At 43.8% G+C, this 22,246-nt stretch overlaps 1 protein-coding gene across 3 annotated transcripts in view; it reads right to left on the reverse strand.

The window, feature by feature from the left end:
- Positions 1-22,246, reverse strand: part of hibch (3-hydroxyisobutyryl-CoA hydrolase) — a 187,105-nt gene that overhangs the window by 46,656 nt on the left and 118,203 nt on the right. For all 3 annotated transcript variants that reach the window (XM_041200215.1, XM_041200216.1, XM_041200214.1), the window contains one exon: positions 14,334-14,415. In XM_041200215.1, coding sequence (XP_041056149.1) covers positions 14,334-14,415 — 82 coding nt within the window. The remainder of the gene's footprint in view (positions 1-14,333; positions 14,416-22,246) is intronic.

Consider the following 22,246-nt stretch of genomic DNA (forward strand, 5'->3'; position numbering starts at 1 on the left):
TTCCAACTAAGCTTTGTCAAAGCATGCAGAGGTTACTTATGCAGGTATAGGCAGCCTTAATTAGGAAACCACCTTTCTTGCTTTGGAGTGGAACACATTGGACTTTTTATTTCCAAGAAAAGTTTGCCCATTAGTATTTCAGTTAAAGTTCAAACCACTTCAAATAATTGCTTCAATGGCTTTTTACTATTTTTGTAATGTATGGGTTTTGATGACAGCATTAGAATCACTAGTTTAGAGAAATTGCTGTGTTTCTACATATGAGGAACCTGACTTATCATGATCAGTAAAGCCAGAGGTTAAATTCGTAAAGAGATTGAATTGCCAATCATATTTGTCAATTTTGGCTTCAATTTTCAGTGGTTTTGCCTGGTTTTCATATCCCTTCGTGACCCTTCCCTATGTCGAACCTCCTTCAGCCCACAACCTTTTGAGATATCTGCGCTCTTCCAATTGTGGTTTCTTGTGTATCCCCAATTTTAGTTGTTGCACCATTATCAGCCTTGCCTTAAATTGCCAAGCTCTGGAATTCCCTCCCTGAAATGCTCTACCTTTCTTTTCACCTTTGAGACACTCCATAAAACCTCTCTCTCTCTCTGACCAAACCTTGTCACCTGCTCTAATATTTCTTTATGTCAAATTGTCAAATTTTATTTGATAATGCTCCTGAGAAGATATTTTACTACATTAAAGGTGCAATATAAATGTAAGCTGTAGTTGTTGTTGTTCTCCTGTAGACTTTTTGTAGCAGTATGCTACAATGACTGGAGAAAATGCAGATGGCAGCTTGCCTTTTGAGTACACACAATTGCTGTCTGTAACTTTACATGTCTGAGCAATGACACAATGTCTAGTTCAGAAAAGCCATCACATCCAGCTCTAACAGAGACGTGGGAGCTGTTGGGAAGAAACTTAAAAACAAAAGTGGTTCTCAGAAACACTGACATTTGTTCTGGAAAACACTGACCAGATCACATTTATTGCCTATCCAAACCTCCCCCTGGGTGGTAGTGAGCCAAGCAATAGTCTGCACAATTGAGTTGCTTGAGTAGACTAAAATCAGAGGGCAGACTGATCACAGGTGGCAGATTGTCTTCCCTGAAGAACATAAATGAACTATTTTTTACAAAACTCCAACATCTTTTGTGGTTTTTTTTCTGGTGCTAGCCTGCAAATCATCAGATTTATTAAATTTAGTGTCATGACTTGACATGATAGCATATTAACTAATGAACTATTGAGTTGCTAGACCAGTACAACAATCACGATGCTGGCTAGAATCATTTGATTGTTGAGGAATACTGTTGATTCCAGGTCAACAGGTATTTCTCTCTCAAATATTTTTTTTAAAATTACATACCTTTATTTAGCCAGGGTCATGGGGAAGATGATTTTATAGAAGGTTGTGCTTGGTCACATACATACAGAATGATATGCTGTCATCACCATTATTGGCTGTACAAAGTTAGTAACGTCAGCAACTATGTAATGCTTTAAGTACACCATTAAGATGCTAACACCATTACAGTATCAATGTTTTGTTGAAAGTTGACAAACACACATCAGTTAAGAGTAGATCTTGTTAGTGAAGACATTGTGCATCACAGTGCTCGGTCATCCCATTGCTTCTGGCAATGCAATTGGATTCATCAAATAAGCATGTTATTTTGGCAGCAGATCAGGTAGTTTATATTACACTGCTTTGGAATAGGTCCAAAGACTATCTGCTTTGGAAAGAAGTTCCTTTACAGTGCACCGATCTAGAGCATAGATGTAAGGTGATATAGATATGTACTAAAGTCAGGCTAGCAGCAAATTCACATTTGCTCTTGCCTCTAATGGATAATGCAAACATACATTGTCATTAACCCAGGCGTTTCAGTGATATCACTTCAACCGTACTTTAAATCAGCCATCGCCCCGAGTCAGGTATATTTATTTCTCCAATGGCCTCATCAAATTTCCTGGCAAACTTCCTTAAAACTAACATATTGTAATACATTGGCTTACAGAACCAACATTAACCCTTGTTTCATGGGATGTGGGCATCACTGGCAAGGCCAGCATTTGTTGCCCATCCCTAATTACCCTTAAACTGAGTGGCTTGCTAGCCCATTTTGCTTTTTTTATTCGTTCACAGGGTGTGGGCTTCACTGGCTGGGCCAGTATTTATTGCCCATCCCTAGTTACTCTTGGGAAGGTGGTGGTGAGCTGCCTTCTTGAACTGCTGCAGTCCATGTGGTGTAGGTACACCCACAGCGCTGTTAGGAAGGGAGTTCCAGGATGTTGACCCAGCAACAGTGAAGGAACGACGATATATTTCCAAGGCAGAATGGTGAGTGGCTTGGAGAGGAACTTCCAGGTGGTGATGTTCCCATCTATCCGCTGCCCTTGTCTTTTTAGATGGTAATGATTGTGGGTTTGGAAGATGCTGTCTAAGGAGCCTTGGTGAGTTCCTGCAGTGCATCTTGTAGATGGGACACACTGCTGCTACTGTGCGACGGTGGAGGGAGTGAATGTTTGTGGACGTGGTGCCAATCAAGCAGACTGATCTGTCCTGGATGGTGTCAAGCTTCTTGAGTGTTGTGGGAGTTGCACTCATCTAGGCAAGTGAGGAGTATTCCATCACAATCCTGACTTGTGTCTTGTAGATGGTGGACAGGCTTTGGGTAGTCAGGTGGTGAGTTACTTGTCGCAGGATTCCTAGCCTCTGACCTGCTCTTGTAGCCACAGTATTTATATGGCTAGTCTAGTTCAGTTTCTGGGCAATGGTAAATCCCCCCCAGGATGTTGATAATGGGGGATTCAGTGATGGTAATGCCATTGAACATCAAGGTGGGATGTTAGATTCTCTCTTATTGGAGGTGGTCATTGCCTGGCACTTGTGTGGCACGAATGTCACTTGCCACTTGTCAGCCCAAGTCTGGATATTATCCAGGTCTAGCTGCATTTGGACATGGACTGCTTCAGTATCTGAGGAGTTGTGAATGGTGCTGAACATTGTGCAAGCATCAGCGAACATCCCCATTTCTGACCATATTATGGAAGGAAAGTCATTAATGAAGCAGCTGAAGATGGTTGGGCTGAGGACACTACCCTGAAGAACTCCTGCAGCGATGTCCTGGAGCTGAGATGACTGACCTCCAACAATCACAACTATTTTCCTTTGTGCTAGGTATGACTCCAACTAGTGGAGCATTTTCCCCCGATTCCCATTGACTCCAGTTTTGCTAGGCTCCTTGATGCCACACTCAGTAAAATGCAGCCTTGATATCAAGGGCAGTCATTCTCACTTCACCTCGGGAGTTCAGCTCTTTTGTCAATGTTTGAACCAAGATTGCAATGAGGTCAGGAACTTAGTGGCCCTGGCAGAACCCAAACTGGGTGTCAGTGAGCAGGTTATTGCTAAGCAAGTGCCACCTGATAGCACTGCTCATGACCCCTTCCATTACTTTACTGATGATTGAGAGTAGACTGATGGGGCGGTAACTGGCCGGGTTAGATTTGTCCTGCTTTTTATGTACAGGATGCACCTGGGCAATTTTCCACATAGCCGGGTAGGTGCCAGTGTTGTAGCTGTACTGGAACAGCTTGGCTAGGGGTGCAGCAAGTTCTGCAGCACGTCTTCAGTACATTGCCGGAATCTTGTCAGGGCCCATAGGCTTTGCAGTATCCAGTGCCTCCAGCCACTTCTTGATATCACATGGAGCAAATCGAATTGGCTGAAGACTGGCATCTGTGATGCTGGGGACCTCCAGAGGAGGCAGAGATGGATCATCCACTTGGCATTTCTGGCTGAAGATTGTAGCAATGCTTCAGCTTTATCTTTTGCGCTGACATGCTGGGCTCCCAATGAGTTGTTTAATTGTCCACCACAATTCATGACTGGATGTGGCAGGACTGCAGAGCTTGGATCTGATCCGTTGGTTGTGGGATCTCTTAGCTCTGTCTATCACTTGCTGCTTATGCTGTTTGGCATGCAAATAGCCCTGTGTTATAGCTTCACCAGGCTGACATCTCATTTTCAGGTGTGCCTAGTGCTGCTCCTGTCATGCCCTCCTGCACATTTCATTGAACCCGGGTTGATCCCCTGGCTTGATGGTAATGGTAGAGTTGGGGATGTGCCGGGCCATGAGGTTACAGATTGTGTTTGAATACAATTCTGCTGCTGCTGATGGCCCACAGCGCCTCATGGATGCCCAGTCTTGAGTTGCTAGATCTGCTCGAAATCTATCCCATTCAGCATGACGGTAGTGCCACACAACACGATGGAGGGTATCTTCAATGTGAAGGTGGGACTTTGTCTCCACAACGACTGTGCGGAGGAGAGATGTTCAACATGGAGGAGCATTGATTCATCAGCTGAGGGAAGGCGGTACGTGGTAATCAGCAGGAAATTTCCTTGCCCATGTTTGATCTGATACCATGAGGCTTCATGGGGTCTGGAGTTGATGTTGAGGACTCCCAGGGCAACTCCCTCCCAACTGTATGCCACTATACCACCACCTCTGTTGGGTACATCCAGCTGGCGGGAGAGGACATACCCAGGTGTCTGGGACATTATCTGTAAAGAGGGCTGTTAAAAGTCAACTGCGTTGTTGTGGGTCTGTAGTCACATGTAGGCCAGACCAAGTAAGGATGGCAGATTTCCTTCCCTAAAGGACATTAGTGAGTCAGATGGGTTTTTACAACAATGAAAGATAGTTGTCTTGGTCATCATTACTGAGACGAGCTTTTAATTCCAGATTTATTAATTGAATTTAAATTCCACTAGCTGCCATGGTGAGATTTGAACCCATATCCCCAGAGCATTAACCTAGGCCTTTGGATTACTAGTTGAGTGACATTATCATTACATCACCATCTTTCCTACTTTGCAGCGAGTAAGTTTATTTTTATATCCAAACATTGTGCTATACAAATTGTGCTACCAAATTTTATACTAAAAAAAGATTCAAAGAATAGGTTAACATTTCTACATTAACTACTAGTGTCAGGTTGGCTTTACATTGTATTGCTGTCACTTCTGAGTCAGAAGTTTCAAGCCCTACTGTGAATTTCAGTACGCAACCTATGCTTACACTTCAGTGTTGGATTGAGACTGCACTGTATGGTCACAAGTGCTGCCTTTTGGATGCAATATTAAACCAGAGCCTCATCATCTTACTCAGAGAGACATATAAGATCCTATGGCACTAGTCAAAGAACAGTAATGTGACCCACATTCTGCCTTTCATCAATATCATCAAAAAGAGATTCTCTGGTCTTTAATTTATTGTTATCTGTGAAACTTCACCATGTGTAGGGCAAATTGCCATGTTTGCCCATGTAACAACAGTGACTGCCCTTCAAAATTACTCAATTGGGTGAAATACACCTGGAAAATTTTTCTTTGTTAGCCACAACACTGCAAGTTGACTTCTTCCTCGTAACAGTAACTCGGTATAACTATTGTCTTTATGGTGACATATGCTGGACTTCACATAATATTTCCCAGTTTGTGTCCACAGGCCAGTATCTGTGTATAAAAATCAGCTCTGGATTAAGAAGTTGCATCAGGAAATATCTTCTGCACATCTGCAGCCACATGCCTGATTCATGCTTGGTGTTTGAGTTGGGAGAATTGACTAACAGTGGTGTACAGTCGAGAGGGCTTGGCCCTGGCAATCCTCAAACTGACTCTGAAGCCCATGAAATCTCTTACCACTTCCCCTCAAATTAATTGAGGTTATTTTATTGTATTAAAGGTGCTACATAAATGTAAATTGTTGAATCAGTACTTCTTGATGTTGGACATGACTGGAGGAATCTTGAAAGGGCATAGAAAGGTTCAGTAATCCCATCATAATTAAGGTAACTGAGTCTAAAAAGATATAGGGGTAGAGTTTTTGCTTTGGGTACAATCGGCGATTCCAGTATAAATTGCACCCATTTTGAAAAGTGCTTCCCATCCCATCCAAGATCCTGGGCAGGAATTTACCCACTGGGGTGGGAAATGGAAGTTGGGACAGATCCTGGGTCCTGAATCTGCCCGGCGGTAAACAGTCATCAGCTCCAACCTTCATGGGGGCACCCTTTTACTTGGCATAGAGAATGGTTTGGCAGCCAATTAGAGGTCACAGGGACGGGAATGGAGGCAGGTCTACTCAAGTGGAAGTCGGGTTTAAACAGACTACAGCAACCATTTGGGGCTGATGTTTGAGTACTGTAGCTTCAGTTTAGAAATGATTAAATTGAGAGTATGTTTCAGGAGAGCCAAAGGACTAGAACCCGGGGCAGGGCAGCCCCTTGATTCTCAGATGTGGGCCTGTAGGGAGAGGAGAGAGGTCTTCTTTCTGAAGGGCAGCAGAAGGAGGCCACCCATCCAGACTAAACAGGCCTGGACGGACACAGCTGACACAGTCAGTAGAAGAAGTGTCAGAAAGAGTTCGATGACTTGCAGCAAGGTGTATGCAACCCACAACCCTCAGGACAGGCCTCTGGTTATTCACCCTCCATCAGACAGACCTATTAAGCACCTTCAGGGCACAAACCGCTCCTGAACATGACAGGAGTGTATGCCAAGCACACCTATTGACCCCTCAGAATGGCTCAAAGTGATAGTCACTTTATAGTGATGCCGAGAGCTTGCCAGTACTGAAACATGCAACTTTTAATTAACAGAAGCATCTGGAATCGGCCATACAGGACAGCAATACTTTATCATGCTCTGTTTTGTCCTTACAGGAGAAATGGGCACTTAATGCCCTGAAGAGGACACAGACTGAGGAGGGCTTCCCTGTCTTTATGTGATTACAACTATGGAGAGGGCAATGAGCATCACCAAGGTGACGGGCCATCAGGAAGTATGGTGAAATGGGCATCCGCAGTGGAGATGGAGATTATAGAGGGCAAGGCATTCATTAAGGGATGTGCATTGTGCTTCAGCCCATCCGACAGCATGCCCTAGCACTGAGTTCCATTGGAAATCCTCAGCACTGCTGATGCTTCTGTTGTGCAAGACTAGTTCTCATAATCTCTTTTCGTATCTTCCACAGGTGCAGATCTCGAACCAAGGAGACCAACATCCTCACCGCCAGTGGGCCAACAGCAGCCACAACAGAGCTCTGAAGAAGCATCATCATACTTTATAAGTGTACCCTTCACTAGTGCAGATATGTTCATGTCAGTGGGTCCTTGCACACGGTTGAATAGGGTGAAACTGGATGTTGAGCATGAAACTAGTAAGCAAAAGGAGATGCCAGAGGTAGAGGCAGCTGTGGGCAGAGGCCCTCGGAGGATGGAGAACAGGCACAGCTTTGTTCACCTGGGTACAGATGCAGGGTCTCAGGAGTCACTGGAAAGGAGGCTATACTTAGACCAGCAGGAACAGATGAGCTCCAATGTTGGGAGTTCCCTGAGGAAGTGTAGGGTCATAGGCAGAGAATGGAGTCATCCATGTGGCCCATGTGCATTACTTTGGTTTTTGAGCATATCAGCTCTTCCATTGAGAAAGTGACCAGTCTCATGGAGAGTCATATGCAGAAGCACTTGGAGGGCATGCAAGGGGTGCATACTGACATGCCCTGGATGCATGTCATACAATGTAGCTTGGACTAGTCAGTGGCATTGATGGTGCAGAGATGTCTGGAGGGGATTCCAGTTGCACCCCAGCTGGTGCCCCCTCCAGTTACCTGGTGCGCAGCCAAGGCAGTCACCGAGGAGGATGCGGGTTCCACCCTACATGGGGTGTCATCATCTTTGGCCTCCTTAGCCCCTTTGACAAAAGGAGCATTTGTACAGCACGGTCCAGTGACAGAGGCTGCTCCTGCAGATGCAGCAGCCTCTGAAGATATCCTCACAGCTACCTCCACAACAAGGATGACTGCTACAAGTATTTCAGCTGCAGGCGGAGGCAAGCGAGCAGGCTGCATTCATTCACCTTCTCTGAGATCATAAGGACAGCATCGTATAAGCAGTCGAATTTGGAGGCCCAAAGTGTTGCACAGAGCACTGAATGGGTCACTGGTGTGTCTTTTTCCTGTAAACGTGCACTGTTTTCCTTTATGAGTGCCAGGTAAAAACTGACACTTCAAGTCCCACATGTGAGCCTTGCTGCTGGAAGCCGGTTCAGGAATACTCAAAAATCTGAATGGATCGACTTTCAGAGGATACTGGAAGACATGTGCTGGTGTGGCAGGGAACCTGCTGGAAAGCCGGTGGAGCATGGGACTTAATCATCAAGGCTACATATTTGCTGGGAATGGGGCGTAACCTACAAATGGGTCCGAAAGTATTTTGCTTGTTTCAGTTAGTGGGGAAGTACCATCTATGTAGTTTGGTGTATTGGTTGCCGATTAAGTAATGTTTAGTGTGTTTGATTTTAGTTTGTTTGTTACAGTAAAAGTCTTAAAATGTGAAATCCTGTCATGCGATTCTTTTTGGTTGGTTGCTGGGGAATTCATATAATTGTTTTGAAAATATTCAGGTGCCTATAGGGATCGTAACATACACACCTGGGAGAATCCAGTGAGGGGAGACGAAAACTACTGTCCTTTGTGCCTGCAGGGCCTCATCTGTCAGGGACAGAATGAACTGTCCAGGCTCTGACAAATAGGGCTTAAAATGACCTGCAAGATGCAGTGGTGTGTAGCCATTTGCGAGATGTCACCAAGGTCTGCAGTTGATCCTTGGAAGGAGCCTGGACCGAAGAAGTTTAGGGACATAGTGACTATGACATCTACTGGCCGGGCATGGTGAGCAGTGCTGCAAGGTGCGAGGTCTTTAGCGATAAGGACATGGATCTCTGTGGAGAGTCGCAGTCTTCTGTGGTACTGATTCTTTGTCATCTCAAGGTAGCACCTTCTTCTCTGCTAAGTATTTGGCCTCCATGTCCTTCTTGTCCTTATCTCTGCTGATGCCTGGGGCTCTGCCCTTCCTATAGAGGATGCTGCTCCACATTGCCACTGGACCCAAAATCTGACAGTCATGCCACCATTACCAGCTGCAGCCTTCTTGTGCTCAGGTGCCCCCACTAATTGTGTTTGGCAGCCTTGACCCTTCCTCATATGCTCCTGAAATGCCAGGAGGGCGACGACCCACTGCAATGCCTTATTGATACTGCCCACTGTCCCTACCAGCTGCGATGAGCTGATGGTACCTGTCTCCCAATGGCTGAGTTTCCCTCTGCTTTATTCACCCTTTCATGGGATCCAGCTAATTCCTTGGGCTAGCCATGATGGGCTTCCCAGTGTGTGTCTACCTCCATTTACCTGGTCTGCTCTGGACAACGCCTGAGGCGCCTGTGACCCCATGAAAATCAGAACATGCCCCTTAACAAGCTCGCAATGAGCTCTTTAACAATGTGAATTGGCCTTCTTAAATTGACTGGGAGGATCTCATGGCTGCCCTCTCCGCCCCTGCCCTGATGAAACAACTCAGCACTGGAACAGCATCAGGAAACTGGCACATTGACTGGTGCCAGAGTTTTCGTTCACCACCTCAGCCCCCGCCTCACTACCATCTCCTGGTCCCCAAAATTCAACCCCGAGCCTCCACTCACACTTATTTGTGTAAATGCCAAATACAAATGTGCCATGAACCAGTGCAATCAGATAGCGCTTTTAAAATTTTGTTTCAAAAATACTCCTTGATTATATTTAAGAGCGATAATTTGATGCAGTTTGATTAATACAGCAGAAAATGCATTTACCATAAAAACTAAGCATTTAATAGTGCCAATCTACCAGTTGTGAGTCACACAGTTTTAAATTACTGAAAGTGACTTTTAAAAAATATACAAAACTAGCTCCTAGCTAGATTAGGATAGAGTAGGGAGTTCCTTAGTAAATTGAAAACAGAATCAGGAAAAACATTTTAGATGTATTTATTAGTGTTTTTTGGTCCAAAAGATTCCAGCTTAATTTTTGGAGCCTCTTTGAAGGCCTTCAAAGGAGCATAATCAGTGGAAACTCCCAGTGGTGATCAATGAACTGGGGCCATGCCAAGTTTGTGGGCAGGGCCTGCTTCTAGCATGGAAGCTAAACACCATATCAACCTCGTTGCCCTCATCTAACTTCTGTTACTTCATCAAAAAAACTCAAGCATGTTAGTTAAACATGATTTGCCCTTAAGAGATCCATGCTGTCTTTCCATAATAAATCTGCGTTTGCCCAAGTGACTGTTAATTTTGATCTGAATTATCATTTCTAAAAGCTCCCCACCATTGAGGTTAAGCTGACTGGCAGTAGGTTGCAAGAATGGAGGGATCAAACATTGTTTTTTTTTGTGCAGTCTTCAATTTAACATTTAATTCAAATCTTTATATCATTCATCCCTGAAACAATGTTTAATCATGCTATACTAGCTTCAACAAAAAGAGTGGTAAGTATATGGAACTCGGAATAGCTGAGTAGCTCAGAATAGATGCATTTCAGGGAGGCAGTGAATGAGAGAGTTGGGGAGTGGGCGAGAGTCAGTGAGCGGGAGAGTGGTAGTAAGTGGGAGAGAGTTGGCAAGTGGGAGAGGTTGCAAACTGGAAGGTTGGTGAGAGGCAGAGGGGCCATTTTTAAGTGGGGCTTTTCCTTGGTGAGGTGGGGGGAGCCAGGACCTAGCATGATGTATGGCCTGTGTGGGGGGCTGGCTGGAAGCCACAGGAAGTGGGGGTTTGGATTGGCCTTAGGAGCTGATCTTTAGAGTCGGGGAGGGGACCCTTCCCTCCAGCCATTCAGGGAGCTGTTCTCCCGGCCTCGCAGGTCCAGCTGGGGTCGTGCAAGACCTTGTGCGTCTGGGGGAAGCTTCAGTGATTAACCAGCGGCTACATATTTTCTGGCCTGGTTTTAGTGCTGAGTGAAGGGCTAATTGGGGGTCTCTAAGGCTATTCATGTTGGCTGACTTCAATGCACGTGTTGGGGCAGACAGTGATTCATATCCAGTGTGCCTTGGTTCGACAATGGTTAATGCCTTCTTGAGCTTTGTGCCCTGAATGAACTCTGTGTCACAAACATACGAACATATGGAGTAGGAGAATTAGGTCATTCAGCTTCTCGGGCCTGCTCCGCCATTCATTAAGATCATGGCTGATCTGTTTATGTTTCGAATTCCACATTCCTATCTACCCCCGATAACCTTTGATTCCATTGTCTAACAAGGATCTATCGACCTCTGCCTTAAAAATGTTCAATGATCCTGCCTCCACCGCCTTCTGAGAGAAAAGAGAGCTCCAAAGTCACACAACTCTCTGAGAGAAAAAAATTCTCCTCATCTCTGTCCTAAATGGGCACTCCCTAATTTTAAAACAGTACCCCCTAGGTCTGGACTCACCCACAAGAGGAAACATTCTTTCTACTTTACCTTGTCAATGCTGTTCAGGATCTAATATACTTCAATCAAGTCACCCCTCACTCTTCTAAACTCCAGTAGAAGCATGCCCAGTCTGTCTAACCTTTCCTCATAAGACAATCCACTCATTCCAGGTATCAATCTAGTAAACCTCCTCTGAATCGCCTCCAACGCATTTACATCCTTCCTTAAATAAGGAGACCAAAACTGCGCAAAGTATTCAGGATGTGGTCTCACTAATGCCCTGTATAACTGAAAAATAACATCCCTACTTTTATGCTCAATTCCTCTTGTAATAGAATTCCATTAGCCTTCTTAATTACTTGCTATACATGCATTAACTTTTGTGACTCATGCACTGGAAAACCTAGATCTCTCTGCACCTTGGAATTCTGCAGCCGTTCTCCATTTAAGTAATACTCTGTTTTTTTATTCTTTCTGCCAAAGTGAACAACTTCACATTTTCCTACCAACATCTTCTTCTAGTGCAGACATCACTGAAAGGTATCATGGCATAACCAAAGGTCTGAACATTGGTACCAACTAGACCTGGTCATCACAAGAAAGTGCAATCTACCCAGCATTCTCCACAACCACACCTACAACACCACAGATTGCGACATCAACCACTCTCAGCAGCAGAGTGAAAGTGCATCTTTGAAAGTTCCACAGTTCCAAACATGATAGCCCTCCATGCATCAACATCCCTTGCACAGCAACAATGCTAGATACCAGCACATCACACTGTCACTATAATGACTGCTACTAAACAAAGGTTTACCAGGGAGTGCCAATGCTGACATTGATAAAGCCTGGAAGCCACTAAGCTCAATCAGCAGCAAAGCATCATTTGGTAAAGGCGGAGCCTGCAAGGAGGTCTGGTTAGAGATCTGTTCAACTGAGATGACATCGATTATTAATGCAAAAAACAAAGCCAACATGATGCACAGCATAAAACCAACAGCTAAAGCATTGCATAACCTGGAAATAACCAAGACAACTATGCAAATGAAGGGGAGGTAGAGGTATTACACAAGTAAACAATGAATCAACTTATGTCAAGAAAACCAAACTGCTTGTGAGAATGGAAACCTACAAGCTGAAGGGGTCAAGAGAAGGACTCTACTTGCATACTAGGTCAGATGGTAAGCTGTACAATCTATAAAGACTGAAAGCAAAGTCAAAAACACTGCCTCCTTATCTGAGAGTTTCCTCTATGCTGATAATGCTGCGCTAGTCGCCCACATGGCAACTTGGCTACAAAGATTCATGGATTAGCTCTCCCATGCCTGTAACTTATTCTCCTTGATTATTAAGTGTCAAGAAAATCGTGGTCAAGGGAGAAGGGACAAGGTGTCACGTCTCCATCCCTGATCACATTAAATAACACTACTGCTACTTTGGGTCCATGGTGGCAGATAATCCATCCCTTGGTTCAGAACTTTTTTATTCATTCATGGGATGTGGGCATGGCTGGCTAGGCCAGCATTTATTTCCCATCCCTAATTGCCCTTGTTCAGAGGGCATTTAAGAGCCAACCTCACTGCTGTGGATCTGGAGTCATATGTAGGCCAGGCCAGGTAAAGAAGGCAGGTTTCCTTCCCTAAAGGGCATTAGTGAACCAAGTGGGTTTTCACAACAATAGACAATGGTTTCATGGTCATCATTAAACTTTTAATTCCAGATTTTTACTGAATTCAAATTTTACCATCTGTGGCAGGATTCAAACCCAGGGTCTCTGGATTACTAGTCCAGTGACAATACCAGTATGCCATTGCATCCCACCTTTGGCCAAACCATGAAATGTGTATGGAATATCATCAAGCTGACTCTTAGGACCAAGCTGATGGTTTATAAGGCTTGTGTTCTCAGCATTTTGCTGTATGTTTGTGAAACATGGATAACTTACAGCTATTGAGAAAAGGAACTCAACAGTTTCCATCTTTGCTGTCTGTGGCGCATTATGGGTATATCTTGGCAGGACAAAAATCACAAATGCAGCAGTCCTCTCAAAGGCAGAGCTCCCAAGTTTGTTAGCACTCATCAAACTGAGGCAGCTTCATCTGCAGGTGGGAAGACAGTCACAAACCCAAGAACTCTCTGTCTGGTGAGGGAGGCAGAGCTGGACGACCAGTAGGTCGCCCAAAGCTCTGCATCAAGGATGCTTACAATCACTACATGAAGGACCTAACATCGATTATCGTACCTGAAGGTCAATTCTCAGTTTCTCCTATAATAATGATACAGGAGGAGGCCTTTCGCCCCATTGTATTTGTGCTGATTCTTTGAAAGAGCTATCCATTTGGTCCCATACACCTGCTCTTTCCCAATAGCACAGCAAACCTTTCCTTTCAAGAACTTATACAATTCCCCTTTGAAAGTTATCATTGAATCTGCTCCACCACACTTCCAGGCAATGTACTCCAGGTCACAATACACAATGTATTTTTTTCCCCTGCTGATTTCACCTCCTGAACTATTTAAGCAGCTGGTCAGCACAGATATGGGCATCACTGTTCCTAGGTAGGTGGGGAGGTTGGCACATAAGAGGGTTGCCACATGCAAGGTTCCCATTTTTGACAAGATCTGATTTAGCTATTATTCTGCCCGATAACTAGACTCGCAGTAACTGTCTGGGATCATGCATATAGGACTGGTTACTTGGAAAGTGCTGGAGAGTTGGATATATACTTCAGCATAATTTAGGTTAGTTTGATGGCAAGAGAAGAATTAATACTGAGCTCTCTATAAAGTCAGTAATTCTTAGATTTTAATTTCACGATACACAATGAAGCAATTATTGAATGCTATAGAGTTACATTTTTGTTGTGTACGGTTCCTATACACTATGACTATCTTCAGAAGTCTGTCCACTGTAACAGTAGGCCTTCCAATTGACTACATTATGGCTCAGCATTAGTGTTAAGTTACTGGAGGATCAGTATGCATCTCTGGCTTTAACTAATGGTGTAACATTGCTCCAAATCTTTCTGTTGTTATCTGAAGTGCCTTACCTCCAGGTGTTGAAGTGCAAATCGACTACCATCTTGCTTCAGGTTTTGTAGTATTTCTTCTACACTGTTGGTTTTAAATAGTCTGCAGAACAGAAGCAGATAAAAAATTGTTTTGTAATAGACTGATAGCTTGTAAAATAGAGCAATACACAGTGCAACACTGAGCTGTTATGATCCCCAAACTTTAGTTTAGGTTACTGCAGATTAATCTTTGGAAGCTATGAAGCCCTATTTCTATGTGATTAATTAAAATGTATTAGCTGTGAATCTGAATGAATGTGACAATATTTCTTTATTAAATCAGGGAATACTTCAGAAATAGTTTGCAGCAACAGTTAAAATAGAACAAAAAAGAATTGGAGCTCAAATAACATTTAGACGTAAATCATCCAATGAGCAGTTTAGGACAACAGTAGGAAAATAAAGCTTTCAAAATATGAATTCAATATTGTGCATCAAGTTGCTGCAAGCAATTTAAAAATGCTTTAGCAACAAAGGGTGAGACATAGAGTTTGAGCACCCGTTTTTAGATGTTGGGAGTGACCTTAGGGCTTGAAAACAATGTCTGCAATGAATGCACTACCAGTGCAGTGAATACTGCCAGATGCTATAGTGATGAGGGTGTAAGCATGCATGCAGTGAATGTCCACCGGAAGTATGCAGCACAAGCAGAACGTGATAGCAATCAGTGTACACGTTAATTTGATGCCAGTGGCACCAATTTGGAGCTCAGCACTCAGCAAATGCCTTCTCTTAACCTCACACAGCTAAACACTCGTTAAGCACCATGAAGAATCCCTCCACCAGTGCTTTTTAAAGTGATCATCATCAATACTTACAGGTTGCTGGATTATTTATTCTAAAGTTGCTACTAATCTGCAAGTGTTTGATGCTTTCTATATTTGTTTCAAACTGCAAAAGTCTACAGAGAGTGATGTGACAGGTGCTAAGGGATTTTTGCTGACTTCACAGCTTCTATGCAAACCAGTTGCTCTCAGATATGGATGCACTTGTAGACATTCCCCTTAGGCTACATATGATTTGAAGAACAAACAGGTCTGGACAAGGTACTGGAAGAGAGGGAGGAGATGGGGAAATGGGCTCTTACCAAGAAGCTATATCTGTCCAGCGTGTTCAAGGAATAAGTCGAACCTCAGATAGAAAAATATATGATGTGTCCGCACTGAAATTTGCCACCCGCTGCAGCCACATCTGCAACCTCAGAGTATGATGAGAACAGCATTGTCAGTGACTGTGGCTGTGAACTTTCAATGCACCTGGCTCCTTCCAACCTGCAATTGGAGATGTTTGCAACGCCTTTCGGTTTGCCATCCACTGTTGCTTAGAGGTCCCTAAGGTCCTCCCCTCTATGACAGTCAACTACATCTCATTCTCTCTGCCAGTGACAAGCAGGTATGTGAGCAGGCAATTTTACTAGGAATGCAGTCTCTCCATGGTGCAGGGTGTCATTAACTACGTGCATATTATTTTGTGGGCATTACCGGTCAACTCTGCCCTATACCAGAAATAAAAGGGTTTCCGCTCCCTCACTGTTCAACTCGTGTGTGGCTATATGCAGTGAATCATGCAGGTCAATGCCCAGTGTCCTGGTATCAGTCATGATGCCTTCATTCTGCAGTAGTCCACTGTGGCAACTACGTATACACCACAGAAAATAAATGGATGATCATTGGGTGACAAGGGCTATCTGCTGATGACATGGTTGATGACTCCAATGTGCACCCAACATACAGGTGTGCAGTATGCATACAATGAAAGCCATGCTGCTACATGAAATCTGATACAGCAGATCATTAACGTGACAAGACTATAGTGGAATGGGGAAATTGGTTAAAAGGTATGGTAGATAAGCAGTGGCAAACATTTAAAACAATAATTTATAACTCTCAGTAAAGTCATTGAGAAAGAAACACTGCAAAAAGGATAGGCTATCCATGGCTAATTAAGTTAAGGATATCAAATTGAAAGAAAAGGCATTCAATAATGTAAAGATTAATGGTAGGCCAGAAGATTGGGAAAAGTTTATAAACCAGCTAAGGATGACTAAATAAAAGAGGAAATTAGAATATGAAAGTAAACTAGCAAGAAATATAAAACTCAGACAGTAAAAGTTTCTACAAGTGTATAAAAAGGAAGAGAGCAGCTAAAGAGAATGTTGTCCCTTCGAGGATGAAACTGGGGAATTAATATTGGGAAACAAGGAATTGGCAGAGGCTTTGAACAGGTCTTTTGTATCTGCTTTCATGGTAGGAGACACAAAAAGCATCCCAATAATAGTAGAATGAAATCAATGGGCAAAAGGGACCAAGGAACTTAAAACAATCACTATCACTAAAGAAAATGTATTAGGGGAACTATTGGGACTAAATGCTAAAATGTCATGGTTTGCTTTTCAGGCTCCCTCTACTTGACTGCCCCAGTTGAAAAGTAGCAGTGACAAGATGAGCCTTACTGCCTGGGACTTAATTGGGTCAGAGGTGGGAAGTCCTCAGATCCCCTTCCACCAACCTCCCACCAGCCTCCTACCTGATTAAATGTCTCCTGCCTATAAATATGCCTCAGGAGAGGACATTAAATTCCACCCAAAGTCTGCACAAAGGAAATAGATAAAGTGAGCATACATAAGTTGGCAGATAGAATATAATGTGGGAACATGTGAGGTTGTCTACTTTTGTGGGAAAAATAGAAAAGCAGAATATTATTTAAATGGAGAGACACTGCAGAATGCTGCAGCACGGCGAGATCTGGGTGTCCTTGTACATGAATCACAAAAAGTTAGCAACAGGAAGTAATTAGGAAGACAAACGAAATGTTAGCCTTTATTGCAAAAAGGATGGAGTATAACAGTAAGGAAGTCTTACTACAGCTGTAAAGGGCTTTGGTGAGACTATTCCTAGAGTATTGTGTACAGCTTTGCTCTCTTTACTTAAGAAAGGATATACTTGCAATGGGGGCTGTTCAGAGAAGGTTCTCTAGGTTGATTTCTGGAATGAAGGGGTTGCTTTAAGAGGAAAGGTACTGCAGATTGAGCCTATTATCAATGGAGTTTATAAGAACGAGAGGTGATATTATTGAAACATAAGGTTGTGAGGGACTTAGAGTTGGTGTCGGACTCCTCCTTGTTCCATGACATTGGCTGTAAGTTTTCTGGAAAACTTCCCAATGTGCCAAGCATCATCTTGTGCATACCTATCAGCATTCTCTACCTCACCACCACCTTTCTCAATCTCTCCACTGACTCTAAATTATCGGACTGCTTGTCCAGAAACTTCCTTCAATTAAATATTAGGAAGACTGAAGCCATTGCCTTTGATCCCACCACAAATTCCATCCCTCTCCCTGGCAGCTGTCTAAGACTGAATCAGACCATCTGCAAACTTGGTCTCATATTTGACCCTGAAATGAGCTTCCAGCCACATATCCATATCATCGCTAAAACTGCCTATTCCCTGTAGCATTGCCCGACTCCACCTTTGCTTCAGCTCATCTGCTGCTCAAACCTCATCCATGTCTTCGATACCTCTAGATTTGACTATTCTAATGCACTCCAGCCTCACGCAATCTACCTCCATAAGACATCATGGAAAGCTCTGCTGCACATGTCCCAACTCGCATCAAGTTTTGCTGACTAAGACCTGTGTCCTCACTGACCTAAACTGGCTCAAAAACAAAAATAGCTGGAAAAACTCAGAAGGTCTAACAGCATCTGTGGAGAGGAAGACAGAGTTAATGTTTCGAGTCCATTTGGCTCTTCATCAGAACTAAAGAAAAATAGAGCTTTTTGCTTTGATCTAAAGTGGCTGCTGGTTAAGCAAGTTCATCATCTGTGTTTTTAAATTCCTCTAAGGCCTTGCACCCTCCCCATCTCTGTAATCTCCTCCAGATCCAAACCCTCCAGGATACCTGCACTCTTCTAATTCTGACCCCTTGAGTATCTCTGATTTTAATCACTTCATCAGCCCCAAACTCTGGAATTCCCCCTTAAAACTCTCTGTCCTATAATGCCCTGTGAAGCGCCTTGAGATGTTTCATTATGTTAAATGAGCTATACAAGTACAAGTAGTTGTTGTTCTGTAGGCTGCTCTATCAAAGTACTTATCTGAATTCTCTGTGGCAGAAACCTCAAAGAAGCTAGAACCTGTTCTATCCTTGTCTCCCACCCATACCCAGGGAATCTCACCACTTGAAGATCCTGCTTATAAACTGTCCTCTTAAGATACACAAAGTCTCAGTATCTGAACTGGTGGTTTTGAATGCGAGATCAAGTTAAGATGTTGTGTCTTCATTATCACCGTCTTCTTCGTGCTCCTCCATTGTCTAACCAGTTTGTACTTCTTGTGTATCTTGTGGGTAGGGTTGTGGGCAGGTGAATGTAACAGATACATGCTTATACCACCTGCAGCTTGCAACTCAAAAGAGAGTGAGAGATAAGAGTGAGGTGGGATGTAAGGAGGAGGATTAGGTATGAGATACCGTCATTCTTAATAGTTTCAGCCTGATTGCTGGCATGGCCTCTGCAATGGATGTCCCAATAATGGCCAGTACCATCCCCTCCATGGGGGTTAGGACATGCAGGTGTGCCTGTCCTCCTCCGGTTTGCTTCTGTTGCCACTAATTGTACATCACCATATCCTGGAAGAGAGAGGAAAGTATGCTAGTGGGTGTGATGCAATCAGTTTGGCTGATGTAGCTGTCATGGTTGAATAGCTGGCAATGTGTGAACCTGTGGGATGTGGACCTGAGACATGTAGCAGTGCTAAGTGTGATAGGGTGAGGTATAGAATGTGACTTGGGTACGAGTCCTGATTGACAGAGAATGTTGATAAATGAGTGATGAGTTTCATATGGTGTGGTGATGTGAGCAGTAGCTGAGGCTGTGCAGATTTTAGGATATATTTGAAGATGTATTCACGGACCTTGTCCACTCATGCTTTAACTTCGTCCAGTCCTACATCGAGGCTTGTCTCCTGGCATTGACCTCTACACCTATCTGTTTCCACTGCCTTCTGCGCATGCTCCTGGCATGCTGTAGACACAATGTATCTCTCCTGCTTTCCATCTCCTCCACCAAGGCTGCCAGTGCAGTGTCCGCAAGCCTTGGAGCATGATGCGCTTCTGCATCATGCCATTCTTCATCATTTCCCAGATCTTCCTGAACAATCGACAGCACATGCTCCAGCCAAAATGCACCTCCCTTTTAAGCAGTGTAAGCTGGCTTTAAGTCTTGCTAGCAAGTTACCATTTTAGGATCCTGCTGCTGCATGCAGCCATTGAAGAGTGTGGATAGGGGTGGTTGCAAGCAGCAATTATTCAAATAAGCAGTCAATACGGAGTTAGCATGTTATCTACATTATATTGAACAGGCATAATTTAATCAGGCATTGTGATCGCCATGCCTGTTTTTGGGGGCTATCCAAATTAGCACTCAAAATGTTTACTTACATTGTAGCCATCCACAAAGTGCTGTGCATAAATACTGTCTCTCCAAAGTTAAGAAAATGCCACCATCCATTTGGACTCTGACCCATATTTGCTAAAAGCTATTGTGTTAAACTAACATGCTGTGGTCATTGCAATAGTCTTTACTGATGGTTTTAACTGGGCAATTTATTTTAAAGAAAATCACTTAGTTCAGCATTGCATACATTCAGGAAAAGTTAACCGGATACTGTTAGCCGTCAATGGCTTTGTAAAAAACAAATTCGTCTTCCCCTTAAGGATCTTGATTGATTTTTCCCGCCCTAGCATCAAGGCCAAATGTAAAAACCTCCATGATTGCTCCAACCAAAATCTGCAAATTGGATTGAGGACTTTCTGAAACAAAAACAAAAATAGCTGGAAAAACTCAGCAGGTCTGACAGCATCTGTAGAGAGGAAAACAGAGTTAACGTTTCAAGTCCATATGACTCTTCATCAGAACTGAAGAGAAATAGAAATTGGTGAAATATAAGGTGTTTGAGAGGGTGGGACAGGTGAGGCTGGATAGAGGGCCAGTGATAGGTGGAGGCAAAGGAGAGATTGCCAAAGATGTCATAAACAAAAGGTCAAAGGGGTGTTGACAGTGGTGATATTAGCTAAAGGATGTGCTAATGGTGACATCAAGGGGCGAAAGCAGGATGAGCAAGTGACAGCTGGCCCTAGTGGGGGTGGGGTGGGGGGAAGGGATCGAAATAAGTTGAAGGGTGGAGATAAAACAATGGATGGAAATAAATTTTAAAAATAATAATAGAAATAGGTCGGAAAAGAAAAAATATATAAAAATATATAATAATTATTAGAAAAAAGGGGATCAAAAATGAGGTGATGATGGAGGAGAGAGTTCATGATCTGAAGTTGTTGAACTCAATGTTAAGTCCGAAGGCTGTAAAGTGCCTAATCGGAAGATGAGGTGCTGTTCCTCCAGTTTGCATTGAGCTTCACTGGAACATTGCAGCAGGCCAAGGACAGACATGTGGGCATGAGAGCAGGATGGTGTGTTGAAATGGCAAGCGACAGGAAGGTCTGGGTCATGCTTGGGGACAGACCAAAGGTTTTCCGCAAAGCGGTCACCCAGTCTGCGTTTGGTCTCTCCAATGTAGAGGAGACCGCATTGGGAGCAGCAAATGCAGTAGACTAAATTGAGGGAAGTGCAAGTGAAGCGCTGCTTCACCTGAAAGGGGTGTTTGGGCCCTTGGACCGTGAGGAGGGGGGAAGTAAAAGGGCAGGTGTTGCACCTTCTGCGATTGTATGGAAGGTGCTGTGAGAGGGGGTTGAGGTGTAGGGGGTGATGGAGGAGTGGACCAGGGCGTCCCCGAGGGAACGGTCCCTTCGGAATGCTGACAGGGGGGAGTGAAGGGAAGATGTGTTTGGTGGTGGCATCATGCTGGAGTTGGCAGAGGGTGATCCTTTGAATGCGGAGGCTGGTGGGGTGATAAGTGAGGACAAGGGGGACCCTATCATAGTTCTGGGAGGGAGAGCAAGGTGTGAGGGCAGATGCATGGGAGGTGGGCCGGACACGGCTGAGGGCCTTGTCAACCACCGTGGGTGGAAAACCTCAGTTAAGGAAGAAGGAAGACATGTTAGAATAACTTTTGGAAAGTAGCATCATTGGAATAGATGCGACGGAGGTGAAGGAACTGAGAGAATGGAATGGAGTCCTTACAGGAAGCGGGGCATGAGTAGCTGTAGTCGAGGTAGCTGTGGGAGTCCGTGGGCTTGTAATGATATCAGTGGATGCTCTATCACCAGAAAGTGAGACTGAGAGGTCAGGGAGGACTTTCTGGTTTGGACATCTTCCTGTAACAATTTGTAACGCCTTTATCATAACTTGGTTAGCAATACAGCTTTGTTACACTGAAGCTTTAAATCACTGCTCGTCCTAGCTCTGAAATCAGGCTACCGCAGGGAGCTCTGAGTTTACTGGAAAGCTTTATCCTTCCAGGGAAGGTAGAACATTTCCATGATCAGCCCAGCCATACAAAAGAACATTTATCATTAGCATTTTTTCATTTTGTTGAGATCACCCTAGATCAGATGATAATTACCTACATTAAGGCCCTTCATAAATCCCTGTATCGGACCACTATACCCAGACAGTCAGACAGATGAAGCTCTAATTACCCATTGCAAAAGACGACAAGAAAGCATCGTGTTAAGCAGGCAGCTTTCTGACTTCCTTTCCTGTACATTTAAAATTCACATACCGGCTGAAAATTAGTTATTTTTGGAACATTCTCAAACAATACTGATATTAAGTATGGAAAAGTCTACATTACACTATTAAGCAAACCCGTCAGAGATGCAAAAGTACTTCGTGGAGTAAAAAAAAGTCGACAAATGTGTGCAGTGGACCAAAAATGCTAGAAAAACTCAGCAGGACTTACAGCATCTGTGGAGAGAGAAACAGAGTTGAC

The sequence above is a fragment of the Carcharodon carcharias genome, chromosome 12 (genome assembly GCF_017639515.1).
Source record: "Carcharodon carcharias isolate sCarCar2 chromosome 12, sCarCar2.pri, whole genome shotgun sequence".
NCBI classification, from domain to species: domain Eukaryota; kingdom Metazoa; phylum Chordata; class Chondrichthyes; order Lamniformes; family Lamnidae; genus Carcharodon; species Carcharodon carcharias.